At 40.2% G+C, this 26,177-nt stretch overlaps 1 protein-coding gene across 15 annotated transcripts in view; it reads right to left on the reverse strand.

The window, feature by feature from the left end:
- Nucleotides 1-26,177, reverse strand: part of RALGPS2 (Ral GEF with PH domain and SH3 binding motif 2) — a 117,838-nt gene that overhangs the window by 68,776 nt on the left and 22,885 nt on the right. For 10 of the 15 annotated variants that reach the window (XM_085512109.1, XM_085512115.1, XM_085512114.1 and 7 more), the window contains 3 exons: nt 24,648-24,785; nt 7,816-7,947; nt 5,759-5,866 (listed from right to left, as the gene is read on the reverse strand). In XM_085512109.1, coding sequence (XP_085368235.1) covers nt 5,759-5,866; nt 7,816-7,872 — 165 coding nt within the window. In that variant the 5' untranslated portion in view covers nt 7,873-7,947; nt 24,648-24,785. Of the gene's footprint in view, nt 1-5,758; nt 5,888-7,815; nt 7,948-12,098; nt 12,213-24,647; nt 24,786-26,177 lie in introns of those variants that run through there. The other 5 variants (XM_032446267.2, XM_032446270.2, XM_085512111.1 and 2 more) reach the window with 2 other exon arrangements.

A 26,177-nucleotide genomic window follows, 5' to 3' on the forward strand; every position in this document is an offset into this window, starting at 1 on the left:
TTTGAACTGTATGAATAATCAAGCTAAGTAATTGTTCAGTTACAAAGCAACAGGTGAAATTAAATACAGCTATCTCACCTTCACTGTGCCAGAATCACTAAGTATGTTTTTATTGTGAGATTTCTGTTTAGCTTTGAGAGGGAAGAAATAGGACTAGCAAAAACAGCCAGAGACCACATTTGGCTATTTCAAAGCTATTCAGAGCCTTGTGTAAAGCTTTCACTTCAGGACTGTTGCCTGCTTTCAAACCCAAAGGAAGAAATCACCCCATTGTCCAGAGGGCACAAGAATTCCACTGCCATCCAAGTAAATGGCAAATACCCTCTTTAACAATGAGTCCAGAGGCTTTGCTCGCTCAGCTGGCCTTGCAGAAAAACTTACCCAGCGTGCTCTGGCTGAAAGAGAGAAGTTGTAAAGAGATGCACCTGCTCTAACAAAATGAGAATGTTTTCTCCTGAAACAATCACATTTACATTTTGTAGCAGATCTCCTTGACCTCTACTTCACTTTTTAGATCTAAACTCAAAACCAAACAGAATTATCAATTGAGTCCATACACCCAACTATAAACAGGACAAGGTACACTCTTAAACATGTCTGAACACCTTTGTAACAGTAAACACTACGAACTTTTACTTAAGATGTTCTTGGTCCTGTAACATGAACACACTCACATCTGGTACGAAGCATTGGAAATATCTCCCATTTATTAATAGTCAGCAGCTCTTTAAAGAACAGTTTCAAAATGAGTCCCCAAACTACCATTTTAAAATATAGTTTAACATTCAGCAGCACTACCAGTCTCAACAGCAGCAATTATATCGTGCTTTGGAAGTTTCAATCAAGTTAAGCATATCAGACACAAGTACCTCCCCCTCAAAGTTTAAGTGGCAGTGATAGTAAAAGCAGAAATTCAGGACTATAGTAGTGCACATTACTCTTTGCCTTCAAAATTAACCCTCTATTCCTTTGCACTCAGAGCAAGTACAGTAAAAATAAACAAACTTCTGCCAAAACCAAAGAAAGCTTTTTGAATGTGAAGCAATCCAAATCAAGCTGTTCTTTTATTGCGAGGTGAAAAACTGACTTATTCTGGAAGGAAACAAACAATGGCTTTCTGCACTAAAGCTGGAGATTGATTCAGCGTTAAGTTTCAGCACTGCTTTGTTTTTGAGGTCACCGGGCTTACAAATGCAGAAATGCCCACACGAAGCCTGTTTTCCAGACATATAATTGTAGCTTACAACAAAAAGTACTGAGAGCCCTAAGTCATTTCTGGCAAGGTAAGCAGGCAAATCTGTGAAAGCAGGCTGAGACAATGCAAACTATTCTAAATGTGGTTAATAAAACTTTGCTTTCGAAGAATTTAAAATGCAGGCACAGGAAATACTGTTCAGTTTTCATGGCGTTTCCCACTGTCTCCTTACTGGAGCAGATTAAGCTCAAGCTGAGCAGGGGAAGGATGCAAACCCTTGGATAATGACTGAAGCAGCACCACGTTAAAAGCCACAGCAAACTTTATGACTTGCTCCTATAGGCGAAGGGTATGGCTGGAGCTTTACAATACACACAGAAAAGCATCAGAAACTTCTAAGCATGCTATGGAACACATTCAGGGTTACGTTACACTGTAGCTGGGTCAACAAATTAGTTCTTCATTAGTGCTGTCAGTAGACCTTAGTCAACAGCTCTAGAATATTACTAGAAGAGATATTATTTGAACATACAATTAACATACTTCCAGACCCTCAGCCACTTGAGGAACCCTACAAAAGAAAACCACCTTTACAAAACAGCAAGTTGTCACCCTGCAGTTTGGACAAGGCCTGTCCAAACTCCCTCCCCTGTACAAGCTGTGAGAGATTTTGTATGCAGCGGAAAGATATTGTCTGGGGACACTCCTCAGCAACTTCTGCCAGAACACCTGTAACTTAAAGTCTAGCTGTAGTTAACACCACTGCATCAATCTCCTCTCTGTGCCCTACATGGCAATTCACATTTGATGATGCAGACTACAATGTCTCCTTTTCTAGCCCTTTGCAAGCATCAGCTCCTCCTGCCAGGCTGCTTCCTGCAGGCTCTCTAGTCATGTACCTACTCTACAAGGACACTGCACATCCCAGAGCTACTGGACAGAAACCCTCACTGTGAAAAAGAAAAACCAAGTTTCTGTCTGAAATGAAAAGAAAATAGTCTACATTCTGGTTATTGAAGGACACTGCGATAATCTGATTTTCCTTGAAGCCATGTTGGTTCAAGCAGCACTTCATAAATTGCTTCTTAATCTGAACTTTTAGAAGGAAATATACCTAAGCCTTCCAATTTGGCTTAGCACTGCCTCTATGGGCTGCCAGAACACTTTTCCTCTCTGAAAAAAATAGCAAAGCTTCTGTTAAACACTGCATCGGTAGTAAAATAATTCTGCTGCCCAAAACGAACACAAGGGAATTCAAGTTGCTGTGTTGAAACTTGTGTTCTCACAAGGTGCACTCCAAAACTTACCAGTAATAATTCCTCTACACGCTAAAATTTCTTCTTCTTGCCCTCATTGTGAATGTACTTGTTTAGTATTCTCCTGTAAAGTAAAGCTAACAGAAACACATACAAGCACAAGTGCCTTTGTTCAGTTTTTTTTGAAATCAAGTGCTCCCAGGACCAGGCACTTTGCTTTATTCAGCCTGCTCCCAGATGCAGACATACAGACCGCCTCAGGCTCCATAAGGCACCGACATCCTGCATAGGACATGGTGAACTTGGTCGAGCCCTGCATAGCAAGAGAAAAGCTGCCCCATTGGGAACCTAGGGCCAGCCCAAGTTACTTCTGTTCTGTTCTCAGCGTGGGGATTCAACAAACCCACATGGTTTAAAATGAACTTATTTGTAAGTTACTTTCAGAGCAGTATTGCTTCTAACATTTATTTGACAAAGCTCAACATGAATCAAAATGAGAAATGCACATATGTGTTAATCCAAACCTACTTTTGTAGCACTTCCAGAGACTATGTCACGGAATAAAGAATCCTTCTCAGATAACTGGGAAGGAAAAGAAGCAGTGGATTTATATAGCTGTGCTTCCCTTAATTCTACCCCAAATATTTACACCACTGTGGCTAAGTTGATGAATAAAAATGGAAAAGCAAGTCAAAAAGTTAAAAACAGTCAAATAATTAAACAGTAGCTGCCTAAGGAATTAACATTTACCAGAAAGCAAAAAAAATAAATATTTCTTCAACCTGAGGTTTGCCAGCATCTTAATTTGGAGCTCGAGCTCCCAAAGCATTTTTCTTTTTTCCTTTAGTCGCACCATCCCCTCCCCCCAAATTGTGCTTGTACACTTGAAGCCACAGTTCTCCTTTCCAACAAAATGGACAGCATTCACTGTAGCCGTGTCTATCCTGTGAACACACTGAACGGCTGCAACTGCAGGGCCAGGCACCAGTGGGTAATGCTGGCACCAAATTGCTTTGTGGCTTTCAGCTGTTTAAGGAAGAAGTGAGCAGTGATCAGCCTAAACGTAGGTATTTGAACAGGGACAGACTCCCATCAGTTACAGCCAGAAGGCTGCCAGTAGGATCTTCAGCAGAAGACAAACGTGTCCTGCTTTATACCCAATGAATGGCATTCTTTTTTCTTAGATTTAAGAAACATGCAGACATTGATTACATCTGCCCAGAAACTTTGCTTTTAAGGTATATGTAAAGCAAACTCCACACTTTCAACAGTAGCAGCCAGGTCCTGATATCTCACCCATTTCAGCTGCAGAGGGGCCCTTTCCAAAACGGCCTTTAACTTTACTGGCAGCCTGGAACCCCTGACTGTTGTCAACTGTGTAACTGTAAAATAGAACTTTGTTACAATAATCATTACTGCTACTGTTCAAAATAGGACCCTTGAAGGGATGGGGTACTTTTGTTAGAATGTTACTAAGGACCAAAGCAAGGCCATCACACAAACTGGCCTATCAACTGTATTGAAGTCTATTAGGTGATTACCTAAGGGAAGAATGTGAAAAATACAATCACCAAAAACATCTTCACCTTGGTGAAGAACCTTCTGAAAATACAGGATTAGGATCAACACACTTTGGCTCTTAATCATCCACTAACTAAACAGATTAAGCCTTAAAATACCAGGGATGTCCCTAAAGCAGCAGCACCTGAGAAGACATCTTTGTGCCTTCCCACTGCTGACAATATCACTTAACTCTCATCTTTATGGCAATTCTATTCCTTAAGAGTCAAGACTCCCTGATAGTTAACTACCTAACTAGCTCTTCTGCAACAACCTGCTTTTATTGTTGTTTTACTGCTTTTAGCACATTATCTTTTCTCTGTGCACAAAGTACTTCACAAATGATTTCCTCAGTTCACCACTTGAGAAAATATTACTTTAAAAGCAGTATTCATTCTACAGCTGCTGCTGCATGCAGCCTTCCCTAAATCACAGATGTCAGTAGTCTGCACTGCATCTCTTTTACTAGAGGTACAACAACAAGTGCGCTCACACTTTCCAAAACCCATTAGTAACATACCCATGTCCAGTCTACCCAGTTTGAAGCACTATCTGAAAACAGTAAACACACCAGATTTCCATAAGGAATTTCATGAAGAGTTTTAACCTAAATAGTATTTATAAATAGGTAATACTCAGAACACCCATGAAATTACCTGTTTCTGTAAAGAAAATAACAACTTACTAGACAATAAAGGTTATGAAAGGAGATGCAGAACAAAACATATTTGCATTTAGCGATAGCAATTCTGCACAGACCAAGTCAGTTACTACTTCTCAATAGCACCCACCACTGGCTACACACCAGAGCCATTCAAAGGAACCTGTAGCTGTTCTGGCCTGCATACAACACGCACTTGAATTAAAGAACCCAGTGGTTCCAGCTCTGCAGGATATCCAACTGATATTTCTGTACCACTGCACTCAAAAGAAGAACACACTATGGATGCAAGAACTAGCAAAGTTCAAGGCATACGGAATAGTTCAGAAGGTGAAACCCAATTACCCATCTTTGACTACATAATAAATGCATTACAGACCCAAATCTGAGAAGTACTGGAAGAGAGATGATATTCATGTGTTACCTGTAAAAACAAGTTCTTGCAACATAAGTGCTACAAGAAGGCACTAAGTGGAACCTATATAGTTCTGTTTACCCCCACTAAGGATATGTATAAGTAACAGTCTCATGCTTCACTTATTATTGAGCTTAAGAATTTCTATACTGTTGAAGAGTTTAATCTAGAGAACCTATAATCCTGAATCACAGCCACCAGGTGCCCAACAGGACTACTTCAAAAGCTGTCTTGTTGAAGAAGAGTTGAAATGCAACAAGCTTGTCTGCACATCACACAGGCTTTCTGTACTATAACTGAAATACCATCTAGACAGTTCATATGCAAGCACTTCCAGAAAAAAAACAAGTTCAGGTCAAGTATATCTAGCAACTAAAATACATGTCAGAATCAAGCTGCATCCTACAGAATTAGGAGTCTGATCTACACCACGTACAGCAGTGTGAAAAAATGCCTGGGAAGCACAGCCCCAAAAGACTACACAACACAAACCAGAACCTGGATCCTGTACTGCTCTTCGTTGTCTACTTCTGAAAGCAAAGAATGAAGGAAATGACTCACAAAACGTACAGGGAACTCCTATAGGGAAGGGAAAGCTACAAAAAAAATTATATATATGCACACGCACACACCAACCCACAAACAAACAAATATTACTTAAAATTGCTTACTGCATATTCTTCCGGCGTAACCTTCAGAACATCAAATACCACCGCATCAAAGCTCTTCTTCAGTTCAGCTGAACCTTTGTCACTCAGGGATTCAGAACTGCTGCTCTTCTGCAGGAACAAACAAAAACACTGATGATATTTTGGTTTCCTTGTCCTTTCTGTTCTTATATTGCCATAAGCAAAATTTCTGTGTAAGCAGCGCTGTTGCACTTTTTTCCTGTTGGGCAAATTAACAATTAAAAAAGCCATACAACTTGTTTCCTCCTGACAAAGATCACTGCAGTGAGAAACTCTCAAATTGGCTCCTGTGGACATCAAAGGCGGTCCTGAACACACAAACCTTCTATTTCAAGGTGTAATTGAAGCGCTTCACTGGGAGAAGAATTAATAAGAATCAAAATCCAAATGTCAAACAAACAACAAATCACTGAAGGAGAAAAAAGACAGCCCCAAAAGAATAGTTAACAAAGAACAGCATCAATCTCTTACAAGCTTTGAAATTTACAAAAGTTGCACTATGAGCTGCATTACTTCTGCATTTATTATAATATATGCACTTATTATAAGCAATCATGTATGTTTTTTTTAACAAATAAAATGTCAGATAGAGATACAGAAGCTTTTTGCTTATGCATTGGAGGTTTTTGAGAGAGAGAAACCTTGTACTAATGCAAGGAGCACTCACAGAGCTTCCAATTCTGTTGTGGCAAAGCACACTGAACACAAACCAAGACCTACCTAGTTTTAACTTGGAGACCTTGAGCACTCTTAACTACTCCTTGGAGGTTGAAAAGACACTGACCCACATATTGAAGGCACTTTCTGACAGACCTTGTAATTTTACTAATGTACATTTCAGATCATGGATATAAGTCATATACACAACAAATATCAATGAGCATTTGTGCCTGTTGTGGAAGCCAAGCTTCAGTAGACTTTCAGTAATATTCTGTGTCATGTCCACTGATGCTAGTACAGGAAGGGAGACAGCACAGCATCACTGATGCAGGTAAACAGTTATCCTGCTCTCATCTCTTTTCCTCAGAACCTAACAAAGCAGGACTATATGGCCCTGCTATTAAAATAGATTATTATATGTATAAAATAAGCTTTTTTTAAGGTTTAGATATTTATTCAAGGAAGTAATTGTTGTCAGGACTTAGTAGCTCTTATCACTAATGACCTCAGTGTTCTTGAGCATTGTGTCTTCTAAACAAAGTGAAAAAAATGGTATCTACTGTTGTAAAAACAGGTTTCCTAATTTGACAGAAGAACTAACAATAAAATAAAATATGCACTGGCAATAAAGCAACTGTCCTCTCTAAGCAGAAAGCTCAGGTTCTTACTGTACATCTGCACATGCCAAGGTATGTGTTCAGTCACTCGAAAGAGAAACAACACATCTGGAAAGATCACTCACAGTAGACTGAGGGCAGATCTTAATATCCTTTCAGCCCAAGGCACTTAAGGAAAAAAAAGAGCTTACAGAAGGAGTGATCTGCAAGAAAACATGTCTTTCAAGCCCTCCATCAGCACTAAGAATTTATGAAGCAGTCACAACTCTCAGCAGTTCTGGCAAAAAAACCCTCCAAGTTCTGGTACTGACTTCATTTTCCAGTCTCAATGAGTAGATGGTAAATGGAAAGCTACAGTCACTTCAAAGCAGGAGAAATAAATGTCAGACTGCCCCTACATACAACTACCTATCAAAGGCAAGAACATTTCCCACAGGCCTTGCCAGCCTAGCTTCATGCATTAAGAGTGTCTCTTATTGTTAAAATACTCAAAGAAAAGCTCCCTTGTCTAGATGTGATGGAAGAGAGCACAGAAAAGGCAGTTACTGGCTATGGCAAGGCTGTCAGTGCTAGCTGATGCTTTCTGTTGGCACACAAAAATCAGAGGTTTAAGTTAATTACATTTAAACTGGGATATATAAAACCAACACATCAAAAACTTCCCGTGCCAGACCTGTTGAAATAAAAAAATACTTTTTGGTAAATATAGAAAAATATTAGTATTTATGAAATTAAGTATCCACAGAGTTTTATAATCCTTACCTCTGAAGCAGTAGCTGCAATATTAACACTGCTTGACTGTCCGTTCATTAGGTCCATACTGCCCACAGCATTAATCTCCAGCCCTACATTTACAGCAGAAGGATCATCTCCAAGGCAACTGAATGATCATTCCTACAAAGAGCAAAAAGTCAATTAGAAACTATTTTGTTCAAGCATTTAAAGCAAGATTCAGCACTGGAAAAAAAAAAAAATACCACAAAACAAGAAGTACTTCCAAAATGGCTATAAAACAGTGAGGTCCAAACACATATTCTGAAGTGATCCACTTAATATCTAAGACAAACAGCTGAAGGTTCCATTGCAATCAGTCACTCACTGCCAGCGTGGACTTTCACACCCTTTTCTGCATACCAGGTATCAATATGTAAATTTAACCTAACAAAGCTCAGCCTGCAGTATAGTTCACGTACTATTCATTTGATTACCAACTTAAAGTACACTTAAACTATACTGAATATCAATTACTATATCTTTTATATAAGATGGTTATCACACAATTTTGTAGGAAATTATTGGCTAATATACTTATTCACCGCCTTCAATTGAAGATTAATCCATTGAAGCTATTTCAGAGAATGAGCAGCATTTGCCTATCTCACAAGTGACTCATACCATCATTTAGAAGAAAAAAAACCCCACAAAAAATAAAATCCACCCCAAAAGACAGGAAAGAAAATTCCACACACTGATTTTTGATGCATTCCTGCAAGGATGCAATTGTGTTTAGCTTTCATTCCTACAGAGAAACGGAAGTTACAAAAAGAGTATGACTTGAATTAGACCATCTAATAGTCTAAGAGTAACAATTGGCTTGGGCTAATATTTCATGAGATGCTGGTGCCCCCTAGTGTGAAAGAGACTTAGAAATGGGCTTTCATAGGAGCCCGTTTGTAACGAACACGACTGTTCCTGAATGTATAATTTATAGAACCCACTTGAGGTTTGTAGTTTGACTCAGAGCTGTTAGGCAGGTTGCAAACAAAAGGCAACGACAGTCAGGTGAATAATATCAAATGACAAAATCACTGCATCAAATATTTAAGACTTCTACAATAATGGAACAAAGAAAATAAAGTAATCTGTAAAGCCCTGTCTCCAAGCAGGCTAAACAGGGATGCCTTGCTGACAAGCCTGGAAGGCAAGAAACTGCAGTATCTAAATAACAAAATATCCTCAAAAAAAGCAATAACTTTAAAATGTCATTGTAAGACTGCAATACACAAAGGAGGTCAACTGAAACGGAGAAGCACGCTGTGAATTCCAGCCAAACACTCCAGCTGCAAGGTATTTCTGGGCAGTAACAGCCCTCAGCTGACCTACATCGTACTGTGCTTCAGAACAGCCATTCACAAGCTGGGTTTTTGAGGTTTTGTTTAAGAAACATTGATGGGATTATCTTTCACAACACAGAAAACATTGCACTCTGCTTTAATGGTACATTCCCAGCTCATGGACTATATTGAAGATTATGTTTCCTCCACTAAAAATAGCAGCTAAAATCAAAGTGCAGTGATGTGCATTATCCTAACAGTCCACACATAAAATAATCACCTGTTTGGCTGGTAACTGTTTTTGTTGCTGTCATCCTTCATCCCAACTACTTTTCAGGTTGCCTCATTGGTGTATTTCCAAACACTCAGCTCCCTGCTGCTTCTTTCCTATATACCTTTCATATACTGTTGCATCTTATTCTCTGCTTCAAAACTAACCCTTAAGAACATGCATTTATAATGACTAATTATAAGGAATATTAAAACTGCACTATTTCATCGTATTACAGAGCATACAGATGTATCACATAAAGCCCATTTTAAACTAAGGACCACACATTTGATTGCTACCTCATCGATACTCCACTTGTTTTTCTTCACTGAGGGTAAGGAGTGAAAAATGAATGAGGGGAAGAGAAGAGTTTCTGGTAACCAAAGAAAAGTGAAAACTAAGTTTTGTTCATTTGCTCCATGGAGGGAACTGGAGAGTGCTGCTTGTTTCCATTATGGCATAGCATAACTGGTACTTTCAAAGAAATCACACGCCCGTGGAGTTGGCAGTGCTGTCTCAGATGAGAGAACTAATCCCACTATTAGAAACAAGGCTGAAGCCCAGTTTCCTGATGATTAATGCCACGCAATCCATACACACTAAGATAAGTTCTAGCAGCCTTGCCTCCACCACCCCCACATTTCCTAATGCAGTATCTCAAGCCTTGTCCTTGCTTCCTTACAACACCCCCAGCGTTCCACCTGCATCCTAAGTTACTACCAGATTTATTTGCACCTGCCTGTTCCAAGAGCCAGATGGAAAAGCACTCACAGCTGTGCTGAAGGAACACAGCACAACCTCATTCACTTAACAGCAGGATAAACAGAATAGGTAAACATGGAAACAAGGTGAGAGACTTTCCACTGTACAGCTAAAGAATAGAGATGGTGCACACTGATTTGAGTTGTTCTTTTCTAACCAGTCAGTGTGTTGGAACTTGCAGGAACTGTGTCTGCTAATCAAGCGTGGCTGAACTGAAATCAGCTGCTAAAATGATAAGTGACATCAATAAATAGCAAAGGGGCAGAAATAGCACTGAACTGCTATTAACTAGCATCTATTGACTTCAAAGTTCCAGAATTCACAACATTAAAGCCGTGCCTACAAAGGATGAATTTAATATGAAATCATACTCCTCCCATAACAATAACGGGTCCTGGCAACAATTTTGCCTGGTGTCTCATTGAAGACAAACCAAAAGAAATCCTAACCTTGAAATAATTAACTATTTTGCTTGCTATCCTACCCTTCTGCTTAATGCTGCAGTGGACAGCAATATCACAAAGTGATTCACAGTGTGAAACAACATACCACACTGCAATAGTGAATCACACATTAGTTTTCAGTGTGTACTCAGTATATCCAATTACAAAAAAAATAAATGAATTACATTGAGTAATTTGAACTTCCAGTATTTGTTCTCCTCCTTAATAAATGCCTGTGTTCACAAATACATTAAGAAGAGTGGAACTGTTGTTTATATGCAGTATGAAACTCAGAGATGCATTTAAGCTAGTCTAAAGCCTGGGCTGTTTGATAACCTGCAAGGAATCTTCCCACCTATTCATGCCATGCGTATTTTAAAAAGTAACCCAAAAATACTGAACATTTATCACATCCAAAGAAGGAAAATGTCTACACTAAGCAGGCACTGCTACCTTCAGTCTCAGTTGTAGACTCACCCAGGGCAGCATTTGATGATCACTCAGTTACAGGAAGGTGCCTAACAAGATGCCCAACCTCGGGTCCCTTCCAGTGTAGGATCCAGAGCTACCCCTTGTAAAAGCTCTGGTAAAATATTAACTAGAAAACATACTGTCCAAACAACACTTTAAAAGAAAAATCTAACATTACATTAAAGAATTGTCTGTTAACGTCAGCATCCAGAACAGTACAAGAGCTTTGAGGAAGCATATCCACATGGCAGTGTAATGAATAACTCAAGAGACAGGATGACCAGCATTTTTGACTGCATTATTCATAACGGCACTATGAAACATCATTGTTTTTTTCACAGACTCCCATGAAGGAAAAAAGAAATGCCCTGTGCATGGCTTATGATCAACTACGAATATGGGGCCACTACCCAGGACTTGAGGACCAAAGCTCAGCAGGACCCAAAGATCTGTTCCACATGAGATCAGGAGCTTAAGTTGATTGTATGGAAACTCTCAATGGTATTTTTGATATGGTACAGTACAAGGCTAGTTCTTCCTATACAAGGACACAAAAATAGTGGGCTTCAATGTCTTCAGTTTCCTATGTGCACAGCACAGCCTAGTGAGATTTAACCACTCCATACTATACCCTCAAGATGCTTTGATGAAATCTTGCAGCCACTCTGGCTCTGAGCTCTTAGTTATAACTGTGTTTTTTACAATATTGCTTGGCACTTCTTAAAGTCACATTCATTTTTACCACTAAACAAGACAGACTTCAATGAAATAAACACAAGTTCCTCAAGTTCTTCTTCCACACCCACCTCGTATGTGCAATTCAAAAACAAAATCTCTCTGCTAAAAGGTCACAAACAGTACAACCTATGTAAATCCAACAACACTAAAAACACGGAAGAATTAAAATACTATTTCAATGCACTCTCCAGATACTTTTCCCATGATCTGTATAACATCACAAATACATGAAATACCTTTCAGTCTTTTTAAGACAATCGTGGATTATAGTTCCCATAAGATCACCATAGAGACATTGTGACTCACTCAGGTAACGTGCTGCATCTTGAACAGGAAGCAGTACAAAGAATCCTGCTGACTCAGCCCAACTCAGTACAAATGCTTTACGTGCTAAGGCACCTCCTGCTCTCCATACCCAGGTGGAGGTTGTGGATATCCTGCTGCATGGCAATGCTGCCTGCAAGCTGCTGCACAGCTGACTTAACTGCCTGCAAGTGGTTCAAGTCAGCCTGGGGGCACACAGGAGCCAAGGAAGTACAAAGTACATTGGCACACAAGCCAGGTCACCACAGGATACCAGAACTGGCACCTGTTGCCTGCAGGGTGAAGGCTGATCACATTGCTTTTCCTTTCAGTTTGGTGCACACGGTCCTCAGCACACCTAGAAGACCTGCGTATGTAAGGACTGTGGTTAGTGAAGGAACACTTCATCTAAGAGGAAAGAAATATCACTTATTTACTGGGCTGTATGTATCTGCCTTGTAACAGGAAAGATTCTGGAGCCAGCTGAAGTCTGCACTGTGATAATGAGAGTCACAGAATGGCTTAGATTGAAGTCCTTTACACATGTTTTAATTCTGTTCACAACAAGCACGATACTATTAAGAGTTAGTAAAATGCATGAAAGCTGGTGAGTAGAAACATTCATAGTAGAGGTGAAATAAAAGCTCAAGCAACTTAATATAACCCCACACTCTCTTATAAGAAACTTTCACTGAAATGCTCAAATCCCAGACCTGAAACTTCACATACTAATAAGTCTCCAGTCAGACATGAATCTTGGCAAAGCATTTGATAAGCTGACACAGCTGGCAAGGACTGAGATAAGAGACCCCAGTAGAAGACAGGCAAGTGGATAACAACATGACAGAATCTGAGATACAGAGCATAATTCTGAAGATAATATTAGACTAGGAAGAGATATTAACAGTTATTTAATACCCAATACCAGTAAAAGTATTAGTAGAATGATTTAACATTGGGAAATAGTTGAAAGCAGAATAATATAAGGAGGAATAAAGCCATCTGGTGGACAAGAAAATGAAATTCAATCATTACAGGATAATCCCTGTAAAGTTTCTGCTATGAGTCTCAGCATATCACTTGGAAATGATTAATGCTTGCGTTAGTTTAGTCAGACACTACTGCCAGTGTATTTCATGAGACTGACTGCTGTATTCCATGTAGCTCTGGTCACTCAGCTTCCAAAAGATTTGAACCCAAATACGTGATGCAGGGAAAGGGTTCCACGCTGATGGAAGATTCCATTAGAGAAGAGGAAACGGAAGCCTCAGCTTGTTTATGCTAACAAAACTGAACCCTGCAAGAGGATACACTCACTATGTGTATATAACAGCAGGATAAAGCAGAAGAGCATGAAAAAAAATGTAAATTTATGCTTAAAGTCAGAATAAAACAAGCAGGTTCTTGAAACGTGTCTGGAAAACAGTATTAGAAGAGAAAAATCAACACCCACTGCTGTTTCAGTTGATACCAGACTCCTCCCTGAAAGAAATTATGCAATGCAGCACCTGCAAGAGCAGTACAGCTAAACCAGTAACTGACTCCTTTCTTCAGTGTTTCAGCTGGGCCCACAGCAACTCAAAGCAACCCTTACCCTCCTCATATAATTCAGCTGCTCCACGGTATGTCACACACGCACTCTTATCCTACGCAGCTGCTCCACAACAGTCAGGGTAGTATCAGCTGTTTAAGCTCCAGCACAGATGAAATAAAAATCTATAGAACAGCAACAAATTTTTAAAAATGTATATTTTTATTAGGTTTTACACTTACAATTAAGTTTTTTAAAACAATGCTTTATTCAGATACGGTTCTTAGATTCCTCTCTCCCTATGGAGGGTTTTAGCCTTTGGAAAAGCAAACAAGTGCAATTCTCCCTTTTTAAACAAACACTGTCTACAGAGTGTTTTACTGTCATGCATGCACTCACATTATGGACAACAAAATCATCACTTAGATCCAGGGGAAAAAAAAGATAAAAAGAAATAACATGAAGGTAATACACATTAAGGTGCTGTCTAACCCAACTGTGTCTAACTCAGTTGACAACTACCAAGATTACTTCTTCACAGTGCTCTAGCAGTCAATGCTCTTTTATACACAGATTCTTAATGTTCTAATCTCCATCACTCAAAAGCTGCCCATACCCAGCAGAGATGACCATGAAGCCATGGATTATGACTTCCAGCACATAGAAGATACCATAGCACAAGGCAATACATTCTTGTACTAGCACGGGTACACAGCTGCCAGCAGCAGCAGATCCTGGTGCTCCCACAATGCAGGCGTGAACTGAGCAGAAAGAAAGAATCAACACAAGTGACAAGTAGGCTGAAATCCTCAACACGTGTTTCACGTGCTATTTAAGCTCAGCCTGAAGTTCTAAGAGATCTGCTTTTTCAACAACAACAACAAAAAAAAGCCTATCCAGTAGAGCTGAAGAATTTTAAGGCAAAACAAGTTCACTGTACAAGAACTTAAGTAGTTGCCATTCCAGGGCCAGGCTTTCAGCAAGGTAGAGATGACAAAGCACTCAACTGCTGCTGAGTACAAGTTTAGAAGCCCACAAAATTCAAGTCCTGGGATATACATCTGCCTCATGTATACACTATTTGTATGATGGGACAAAAAGACAGGCTTCACGCCTATAGGAAAGGAGACAGAAGTACTCTCACTGAATATCTTACACTGTAACTGATGAGGATGAAAATACTACTGAGGGGATGTAACACTGTATCTTATGTCAAGCTGTTAATAGACAAAGAGGAACATACTTGGACAAGAAATCCAACATCTCAGCCTGCTTTAGAATTCAGCTTCCAGGGAGATGAGTAAAGTCCTTACCAGTAACACTTGAGATGACATTTTAACAGTTTTCTCTATAACATCATGCATCTATGTGGAAATCTGTGTAGCTGCTACAGGAATGGTGCTAACAGGAAATAATCTGACAGCTTCTCAATTGCCTACAATTGGCACGATGAGCACTATGCGGAAATACAACAGACATTTGGGAAAGGGAGCTGAATCTTCTGTACCAGCAACTTCTGCCTGTGTCAGTATCCCCTGCATTTGTCTATGAAAATTTGTCAGTTTATTCCAACTTCTATAAGCAAACAACAGATAAATAGTTGCTTACCCACCCAAGCAGGCACCTCTTCTGCACTTACCACTATTGGCAGAAACCCACTAAACCAAGCAACTGATAAGCAAGCATAGAAAGCCTCAAACATCAACCATTAACACTGAATACTTTTCTTCACCTCAGAGCAGCCAGTAACTACTGAGCACCAAAGCATCTGCCTGAGAAAAGTAAAACATGATACAGAAACTGAGCGAATCCAAGTTAATGCACACACACATGCAGGACTTCAATGAAGCAAACAGATGCTGCCGACTGATACTGGAAACCAAGCATGTGTTCATTTCAACTGCTGTGATTCAGAGTAAACACTTTCACGAAGGAGTATAGTATTATTATTGTATGTTATCAGATCTCATCATCAAAACAAATTTACACTAGACTGAAGGAAAACCTCATCTCTTTAGAGACTCGAGGCAGATAGGAATTTATTTGGAAACATGAAGTTCTGGTATAACCACCTCATTTCTTGTGCACTAACACAGCTGAAGCACCAGAAAAAGAGCCTAAAAGCAATTTTAGGTATATGGAAAGTACAAATGAGAGCCCTGCTGGAGCAACTTCTGAGCCATCTAACTACATTATTGATGAAAGGGTTTGCTCTAAAGAAGGAATGACATCATAAATATCTACATAGCGTAGAACTTGTATAATTGATGTAGACTGCAGTGTATCCCAGAAGGCATCAAAAAGGCACTGAGATATAAAACAAGCATTAATTTGAAAAGTAAAGCTGGCAAAGTGCAGGAACCAACTAAGCAGAAATATCTGTACACCTCTAACAGCAACAAAGGCAAACCTCAAAGTTCTGGCTGCAAAACAGAGGGAAAAATACTGCAGGAGAAAGATAAATAATAGTTATTTACAGCACATATGACAACTTCAAACTAAGTAGGAAGCATGGAAGTCAAGTAATTTCCTAATGTACTCCCTACACAGGTAGAAGTGTGTTATTTTATGAGCCATACTTGAAAAGAACGTAAAAACACATGTCTGGACTCAGTTTACTGGCATTACTGAACTAAATGCAAAAGATGCACACATATATACAAGGCTGACTGGCCTGTGTGGTTTGTCAGCATCTAAAGTAAGCAAGGAAATTCCTACAGTTTAAATACATCACAAGCAATGACAGCAGAACAGCATTTGCTGGTCTCTTCAGCACACTGGAGTCAACCCCAGCTAATTTATCCCACACACAAAGCCTGCTCCAGCATGCTTTCCATACAGTGTATCATGAAGGATTTTAGGATTAGTCCTGCACCATAAGCTCAGTACAGTATGCTCACAAGTGACATTCTGTGCAAATGCTACTTGGAAGTCTGAAATATTCAAGGGGATGATTGGATAATTACTACTCAAACATACGCTTCAGCTTCAGATAGGCAGCTGTGCCCATTTCTGCCACATTAATGCATGCATAAAGATCTGATTCAGTTACAGAGATGTGCAGGCTGGAAACCTGGATTCAGAAGGAATGACAAGACAGACTGGACAATACAATTTTGGTACAAGTTTGGAGGAAAACAGTGTTTTGAATGAAAAGATGCTGTTTCACAGCAAATAAAACTTCCCTCTTGAGGAAATCATGCTGTTTAACTAAAAAACAGGGTTACATTCATCTTTGTGTTAGACTTCCTAGCTCATAAATGGTAAATCTTGGATGCTACAACGCATGGAAGCTCACCCTAGGAGATGGCAGGGCATGACAATTACAAGCACAAACAGCATTCTTATATGAGCATTCTGTGATGTTGACTGCATCTTCACAAAGCCCAGTCTGATATCCTCCAAAATAAATAAAAACCACAAAAAACCCATGAACAACTAAGAAAGGAACCTACCAGGAGTAACTACATCAGCTGCTATTAAAAACTGAAGATCTTAGCACGCTAATTAGTAAATGTTTTGCTTGTCTTTCCAGGATCTACAAGCCTGCACACTCCATTCCTGAATTTCAGATTCAGCCTGCCAGTCTGAGAAGGTTCATTCTCATCATGTTATCAAAACATCAATGAGAGTCAATCACGTCAAAGGGAATATTAATATCTCATGGAACAACAGCTCAGAAAACTGCTAGCCACATAAGGTTTGAGTGGTTTTGGCAGGTACTACACTCTGGACACAGCTTCACCACTTAAAAGCTATGAGATTGTAATAAGTCATACCAACTTATCATCCATCGCCTCAGAGACCACGGAGGGAAAACCACCTCAGCACGCAGAGCACAAATGCAGCCACCAGCTTAAACACAGTATTCATACAGTAATTTGCAAGGCAGCTTTTTTCACCAACAGCAGAACAGGGTTTTGCAGCAGAGCTGTGCATGGCATCGCTAATAAATCACTACATCTGACAAAGCTGGCAGGCAGCAGCCAGTAGAGCTGCTTCACCACACAGACTGGTACATCAGCCCACTTCCTCATCAATGAGGAACAAAGCAAACTCAGCATCTGTTCACTCTTGGGTCCCAGCTGCACGCTGAACCCAGCCCCATTCTGAAACAATGAGCACAATTTGCAAATAGCATCTCCAACTGAGGACTCCTTCACCATCATGTATTTACTAATTTGGGGGATCCTTATTAGAAAGTGTGGATGTCCCATGGATTAGAAAAGATACCAACCATGAATTCCCAAACATCCTCATTTAGTTCCGGTAGGCTAAGCACTTCAATCAATATTAGGAGAGTCATAAATACAAAGAAAGCCACAAATACTCATAAGCTATTCCTGTGATAAGATCACAGCAACACACCCTAGTGCCCCAGGGAAATAAGATATCCAATTCCATTAACAACATGGAACGCAAGAGGGAAAGGAGACACCAGAGAAAGTGTGGAACCAGCAACAAAAACTTCACTTGCTGAAGACCTTTGCTTCTGCTCATCTTCCCTCTCACTCCTACCAGCAACATTAGAACAACACCTGTGACACCCGGTGCCAGCACAGAAAGCTGACACCTAGAAGCCACACGGACTCCATGACACTCCAAGACAGCAAGAGAAGGCTTTTGTCCTGCTGCCCAGAGAGATCTCACTTCTGTCGTCCACCTCCACTACTGCTTGGTTCTGTGTTTGCACTTCAGACTTCCACTTTATACGAAGAATATGTACAGCCATTGATTATATTTTTTGGGTCATGAAAAAATAACTAACTTTTTTCCCCACTCTGAAAGAAGTACAGCTGAAATACACAGGATACTTTTGTTTATAAATGAGGGATTTAAAAGAAGTTAAATAAGAGTGCAATAGGGTCGCACTGTTTATCAAACACGCTTCCCTTTTTAGCAGTATCACTTAACACTGGCAAAGTGGATTTTATGTTCTTAACACAACTACATCTGAGTTATTACACGGCTGTTATATAAAATCTGTACTGAATGACATTTCCACCGTAACAGATTCCACATTCTCCTAAGTTACCCTTTAAACAAGCTTTTTGGCCTCAGCAACAAGTCCAGACCACGTCCTTATCATCTAACAACTAAGCTATAAAACAGAGATCAACAATTACTCCCCATCAAAACTATCATCCCTCAACTCATGAAGATACACATCTCTGCTACTGCAAGCCTGAACTTGATTTCCAGTTCACACACCCAGGCTTTGGGCTTTTAACAAGCAAATGCCATAAGCACGCAGCTCTGCTTCCACACCTACAGGCATTTCACTTTTCTCCCATGACTTAATCAAACTGCACAGCAAGGAACACCATTTCCCCTTCTCCCTCTTCCAGTCGCACTGCATTTGTTCACAAAAAGAGAAGAAATTAAAGCAGTTCAGATGTTAAAAAAGATGCTTTAAAATTACTGTGGACCAGCACAAGTGAATTCCCTGAACACTGGCTCGAACAGATTTAATTGAATACTTCTTTTAAGAGAAGTTAGATTACTTTCCCTAAAGCAAGAACTGAGTCCTAATGAAGAAACCCTTCCATCACTGAGACAGCAAAAGAGTCAAGACTGACTTTTCAGAAGCATTAAACACAAGTCACAGCATGAAACGCAGTCTGAGTTCACTCATTACACAGACCCTATGTGCATTAAGCCAGCCAGCTAATTAAGTGCAAGGGCAAGCCATTACACGCAGGCACTGAGGAAACACTATCTGTAAGTAGGTCCTAAAGCATACTACCTGCTTATGAATAGATACCATTCTTCAAAGGTAAAGATACGCTGTACCTCAAAAGCAGTTTTTCTGCTTCTTTAGTATCACTTTAATATACCTTCAACTTCATAAAACATCACAGAGCTGGCATCCACTTCAAGAGAAAACAGTATTGACTGGTTTTTTTTGTTTCATCTCCTGACTGCAGTTTGGTTAACATCATTTTCCTCCTCGAATTCCTTTAGATGCATTCTGAGTAGACACTTTGAGCTCTTTAATGCATATTGTCACTCTATTTACACAACTTCCACAAATAAACTCTCAGCCAGCACAGCAAGATCTCCACAATGGCATCACACAGTGTAAAAAATAACTAAGGAATCACAACTTCACACTGCCATTAAATTTGGTACTTTTGTAATGAAGACCTTGCCTAACCTAACAAAATACAAGGCTGTTTGAAGCAGCCTTAGAAACTCTGTTATTACCATGACTAAAAAGTCCCTATGCTAGACTGACTCAGAATTAAATTTACTGTGCTCTAGAAATGAGAAAAGCACTTTTAGCACAACACAAGAGCAGCAAAATTTATCATCAAAATGTATCTGGCAGAATGTGCTCAAAATCAACCCAAAACAAGCCCAGGTTTGGGGGTTTGTGATTACTCGATTAGAAGGAATTATGCATCATTAACAGGGTAAACAACTAGAGAAGTGGTTAGCCAAGCACTTTTCAACGACATTGGCTATAACTGTATAGTACAAACAGAATGCAGTTTTATTCTAAACCCCCCACCCCCCAAAACAAGCAATGCATGGCATATTAGAAATTAATAATCATAAAGCTTCATGGCCAGGCTGTGTTTAATCCTTCTTCTACCTTCAGGCAGACCCTGCAAGGCCTGGGTTTTGACCTGCCTAGCAAACAGTTGGAGTATTTAGCTGCTCGCTGTCTTACCACATTAATGGTTCTCAAGTATAGGATCAGAATGGATAGCTCAGCAGAAATCTTACTGCACCTTCAGGAACTCAGGTCTCTGATCTCTAGGAGGTACATGAAGGTCATATGGGATGACTGAACCCCATAGACCCTACTACTCTTAAACCAACAGGCAGTTTGGAAAGAATCATAGATATTTCCATAAAACTTTCATCAGTAAGCATACAGCAATTACTCAAAGGTACTTGTAAGACAAGCCTGACACCAGATGCCAAAACAAACATGTCACTGTACAGATACGTATTATTCTAAATACTCTAAAAATAACTGAGACAGCTTACACAAGGGGAAGCCTCCACTACTTGGGTGCGCTTAGCAATAAAGCACTGGGAAATAAAACAGCTGCTAACCAAAGACAAGGCTGGTAACAGATGGGCCTGGACTTGAACAGTAGCACATTTCTGGTGCCCTTTAATAACCACACAGAGAAAGCTAATTGCATGACAGAGTAGGACAGGAAATATAAAAACTGAGTCATCCACTTAACTTCGTGCTTTATCAGTACACCTGATTATATTAGAGTTATTAATTACTAACAGCACAAATTTGTGATATATTAATGGAAAAAAACAAAAAAACAGTCCCAACCATTGGTTACCTTTTATTGATTTAGCCCTTCCAACTATTCATGCGCATTTTGAAATCCAAGGTGTCCACCTAAAACTTAACACACACACACACACACACACCAGCTGATTGCAGATGCTTTTGGAAACCAGAAAAACACTTTGAAGCCTTCTGGGTTGGGTTTTGCATGATCAGATAAATGTCTCTATTACCGAGTTTCCAGTAAGATCCTTATTTCCACTCCACCAGCCTACTGAAAACGATGGGACAATTACAAAGCTGAGCTTCAATTTGGAGCAATTTTCAAAAGCAATGCAAAGATCCTGCAATGCCTTAAATGTTTCTGAATGAAATCCAATAGACATTAAGCTCACAAAGCTGATAAGGGCTAATAAGTTTTTACCCAAGTTCCCAGACCTGGATCCCTAGCAGGGTTGGCAAGGTAGAGCACAGCTTGTGCTCTAACATCAGAGATGAACGCTCCACAAGCTACAACCAGTGGGATAGATGATCCACTTTGATTTCAGCTGGTTTGTGGGAACTTTGATCTGGCATTGCCAGCTGTCTCTGCTGCTGATCACTGTTTTCCATTCCTTTCTCCGCCGTGACTTCAGCACAAGACTTTGCAGGGCTGTAGAAGAAACAGCTTTTAGGAAACTATTAAACTGAAAAATAAAGCAAGGGAGAAAAACAAAGAAAAAAGCTGAATTTCTTAGCTGGGTGAGCCTTCTGAGGCAGTTCAGCATACCTGCATTTCTGTTAAAACAGTGCTGTAAGTGAGTGGCAAGAAAAAAGCTGCCACTGAAAAATGCATGAGGTCAAAACCTGATTTCAATTACAAACCAATCTCAGCTGGTTACAAGTGTGGAGAACTCTAACTTTCCCAAGCAAGTGACAGAGCTCAACAGAGATTACAGGATCAAACAAGCAGCTCATCAATGCAATGAACTCAAAACGCAGGTTTTTAAGAACTTTTACACATTGATGTACAGCTGACAAGTCAGAAGTCCACCTGTGGTTATGTGTCTTTTCACCTGGAACAAATTCAGACATCGGGCTTAGAAAGAAGAGCACTGAAAATCCTGACTTAGTTTTTCATTGCAGGCTTCAGTCTGCCTGTACATTAATATGAAAAGTTTATATCGCGGCAGAAAATGTGCCTTGCGGTAGACCTGCTTATTCACTTCTTGGTCCAGCTCCAGTAATTCTGTAACGTTATACTGCTTACCCAGAACCTAAATGAAAATATGATACTATAGTTAAGGCAATTATCCCAAGTCCCGGGCACCTTAATAATGTGATAAAAGCAAACTAATTTACAAATTGCACTAAGAAGACTTTCTCGGGATCTCTGCCAGTTTCATCCAGCCACTATTATCTAAGAAATACACCTCCAACTTTTAAAACAAGATCGATACACTTTTTCCCCCAGCTTGATCAATCCGAGTCTGCCTCAATGAGAGCAGCAAACTCCATGCTCTGAAAGCTGCTCCTTAATGAACAATGAGGAAGGCTCAAATCAAATAGCTTTTAATGCCATACTACGGTCAGAGTCCTGATTCCTATGTAGCCAGTCCTAGATCGCTTCAGACTTAATTGATTGCAGACAACCCCACAGCTCCATTAGGAGAAAAGGAAGTAACACATATATATCCCAAAGCAGTTGTGCTCCTGACTCCTGTTGAAATGGCTCCCAAGTAAGATGTTCTGCACCAGATGATGCAAACATCTAAATTGCTTTAAAATAGAAATTCAACATGAAGGCCAGCATCTCAAACTCTGCAGTGCACACTGTGCACCTCTCACTGAGCACTCTCAGCCTACCGACATATGAGACAGAATAAGCAAAGAGACTGAAACTCTCCCTGAAATAACATAATCAGGCTTCTCCCCTTTCAGCACAGAATCCCACAGCAAGATAAACCATCACTCTTTCCCTATGCCATTTCTGTGTATCCCTGGTATGTTGTTATTTCTTCCCTAATCGACTCATGCTTTGCCCCAAGTTACACTTTATTATTTGCTGTAAGAACTGCTAAAACGATCTAAAAAAGCAGTGGCAAGGGTGACAACTTCTAGCCGAATTAGGAGGTCTCAATCTCTTAGTCAAAGATTAAAAAAACTGATTTTACGGCTTCAATGAGTGCTAGCAACAACTGAAGTCACCAGAGGGCACTAACACTTATCTAATGGCAAATGCACTCCTCAATTAGGAAGGTTGATAATTACATCCACATCATCATGTATATTTTATCTGGATTGAGTTTCAGCCAGCTTGTTTTAATCCACGTTCAAATCTCAACTACATGCTGATGAAGCACTGAGCAACATTAATTGCTGTGGGTCACACTTGCAATATGTGGGGAAGACTTAGAGACTCCTCAGATAAAGCAGAGAAAGTAGAGAAGGCACATGCCTCTCCCAGGTCACCTGCAATCTAAAGCTTACAATGCCTATGAAACATATTTGCATGTAGGCATATTAAAAAAAAAACCCTGAAATAAGCATGGAGAATAGACCTAAAGACCCACACCTCAAATAAAATAAACTAGAAGTCTCAGGAGTTTGTACCAAGATAAATCCTGCTGTAGGGGACCCCAAGCACTATCTGCAATCAACGGAAGAAAGAAACAAGGGGGCTTTCAATTCAACCATTGAGCAGCAACAGATGCACTGCTCTCTCAGTTTTGGCATCACATCAACTGCCGTGGTACACACTATAACAAAAGAGTGAGGATTTGTTTTTACAACTGAGAAATAAGCAAGTTTTTAAACCACAAAGATCAGTCACACATAGAGCTGACAAGAGCATTTCTTGACATCTGGACAAAGAAGCTCTTCAGCTTCTCAGTGTTGGAAAGCTGCACCCAGAGATCTTCTGTACCAGGAAACTTCAACTTGTGGGTGCACCTGATAGAGGCACAAAAAGTCAGAACACAGCCTGATAAGTGCAGCCCTACAGAACTAAGGGCAAAACTTCTGGGATCTGCAAGATACACTGCTTCTTTTTCCCAGTACTACTGCCCTGAAGTTCTATCTACACAACCATTCTTGTAGATAGAACATAAGACAACATAGATGTGGAAGCAAGGGAGAATCCTGTCCTTAGAGAAATGGATACAGTAAGCATCCATCAGCTCTCTGTGTTGAGGTTACATCTATGGAAAAAGACACGCTGACAATAAATATGGGACAGCAAAGATTTTGAGAACATTCTCAAGTCATCTCCACGAGTAGAAGGAAGATACCATCTGTGCCACAGAACAGCTTACAATCAAAGCCTTTAAGGAAGTTAAACAAGACCAGCTATGACTGTATCAGAGCATGACAAACCCCAAGACTGTACTTCAGGAAAATTGAATTTCAAAGCATTTAGCACCAGCCCAGTGGATTTCCCAGTATTTCATTTTGTTATACTATAAGGTTCAGTGCATGGGTTGGTTTTTCTAATCAAACTCTCATGTAAACAGAAACACCACTGCTCAGCCAGCATGATCAGTGACTACCACTTAGACTACACTAACTTGAAAAAGTCACAGCAAGAAGCTCTGATGTTCTGAACATATCACACTAACAAACACATCCTCCCCTCCTGGAATTCTGGCCACTTTCACTTCCCCACCACCACCCTCCCAGTTTATCTTATCTGCTTTTCATAGCTTCTCTGGCTCCACAAAGCTGCTGCCATCAGCTTGCAGTGCCTGGGCTGCCACTGGAGCAGCAAGAGCTGCAGTACCTCTGGCTGATGTCTCGCTCCATCTCTGGTTGCAGATGTCCTCCTTCTGCTTGGCAGAACACAGGATGATACCAGCTTGACCACGGGCACGGTTCTAACGCCAGTTCCCTTGGAGTCTTACACGGCCTTTAAGGATCTCTGCAAGAGAAAAAAAAACTGCAGTCACACATCTGTATGTACCAGCTATCTAAGCATGCACAGCATCTATTTAAAACACCCAACTGTAACACTATGATTCTCTTGCTTCAGCAGTCTCCTAAGGTGATTAGTTCATAAACAAATGTGAATCCCACAGAGCTCTATTTATGCAATAAATACTACCCGTGAATGCATATTAAGAGATGATTTCTACCACAGCAGTTCCAAGTATCTAAATGTAAAGGTATTAACGCAAGTGTTTTCTTGTTAGTTTCAAAATGCATTTGTAAGTATCTTCCCCAACATTTCCCCTCCCAAGGGCTGTTAAACAATATCCAAAGCAGGAATATATTATGCCTTTGATGTCTTACAGTTAGGCAAAACACAACTGTGCTCCCCACCCTTAAAGCAGGTTTTCAACTCAGCTTTATTTATTGAATGAAAGGAGAAGCCCAAATGACTCAGCTCCAGGGAAACAGAAAGGAAAAGAAATCTCCAATTTTAATGGAAAGAAAATAAGGAAGAAAATAAGACAGAGGTGTGTCCTTATCAATTATTTTAATATTCAAATTTATGTGAACCGGAGCATTAGCACAACAAGATCAGAAGCTTCCTGGAGCCTCAGAGTTGTCTATCTTTCCTTAGTAGATATTTAACACCTAAGTTCATAAACACAGGTGAAACTATAGGGAATTAGTTGTACATCTTCACAATTGTTTGCTGGTGCTGAGCAGTACCACCATCAGTAACATACCCACACGGAGGGATTCTGAACTATGCAGTCACCAGCAAGATCAGTGTAGAAATACAAGAGATCTCTCCAAAAACTCGCACAAAAACACAACTGTCTGCAGCAAAACAACAACATTGACAGAAAACACGAGCTCACAAACAACCCCCTCACCCCACAAACTGAGGAATCCAACACAGCTCCTGGAAATGCAGCCCAATACCAGATAGAGTATTTCACAAGATGGGCAACAGATTCCAAGCGAGTGCTGTACATCTTATCTTCCACACGTACTTACAAGCGACTGCCCTTGCCCTCACTCAGACATGCTGGAGCTTTATTGTGTGCAGACACGCTCAGGTGCTCCGGTGGGAGGAGTATTGGAGCTCAGAGCAGCAGGAGCACTTTTTAGCCAGGCTCTAAACGCAAATGTCAGCAGAGGGCACTCTTTCAATTCAAGTGACCTGGCTTGGCAAACTTCTGAGAGCACACAACCCACATCCAAGGAGGTGCAGAGAAATTAATCCTTTTTTGGGGGGTCAAAACTCTTGCAAAAGCAACTACAAGCGAAACATATATATTCATCCCAGTAAGAAAGTATTTCAGAGAAGCCAGAATGGTAGGACTGCAAGCCATTATCAAGCCCTGAGCACCAGCTGGTA

This window comes from Coturnix japonica, chromosome 11, assembly GCF_054131305.1.
Source record: "Coturnix japonica strain WE chromosome 11, WE-NBRP24, whole genome shotgun sequence".
Taxonomy (NCBI): domain Eukaryota; kingdom Metazoa; phylum Chordata; class Aves; order Galliformes; family Phasianidae; genus Coturnix; species Coturnix japonica.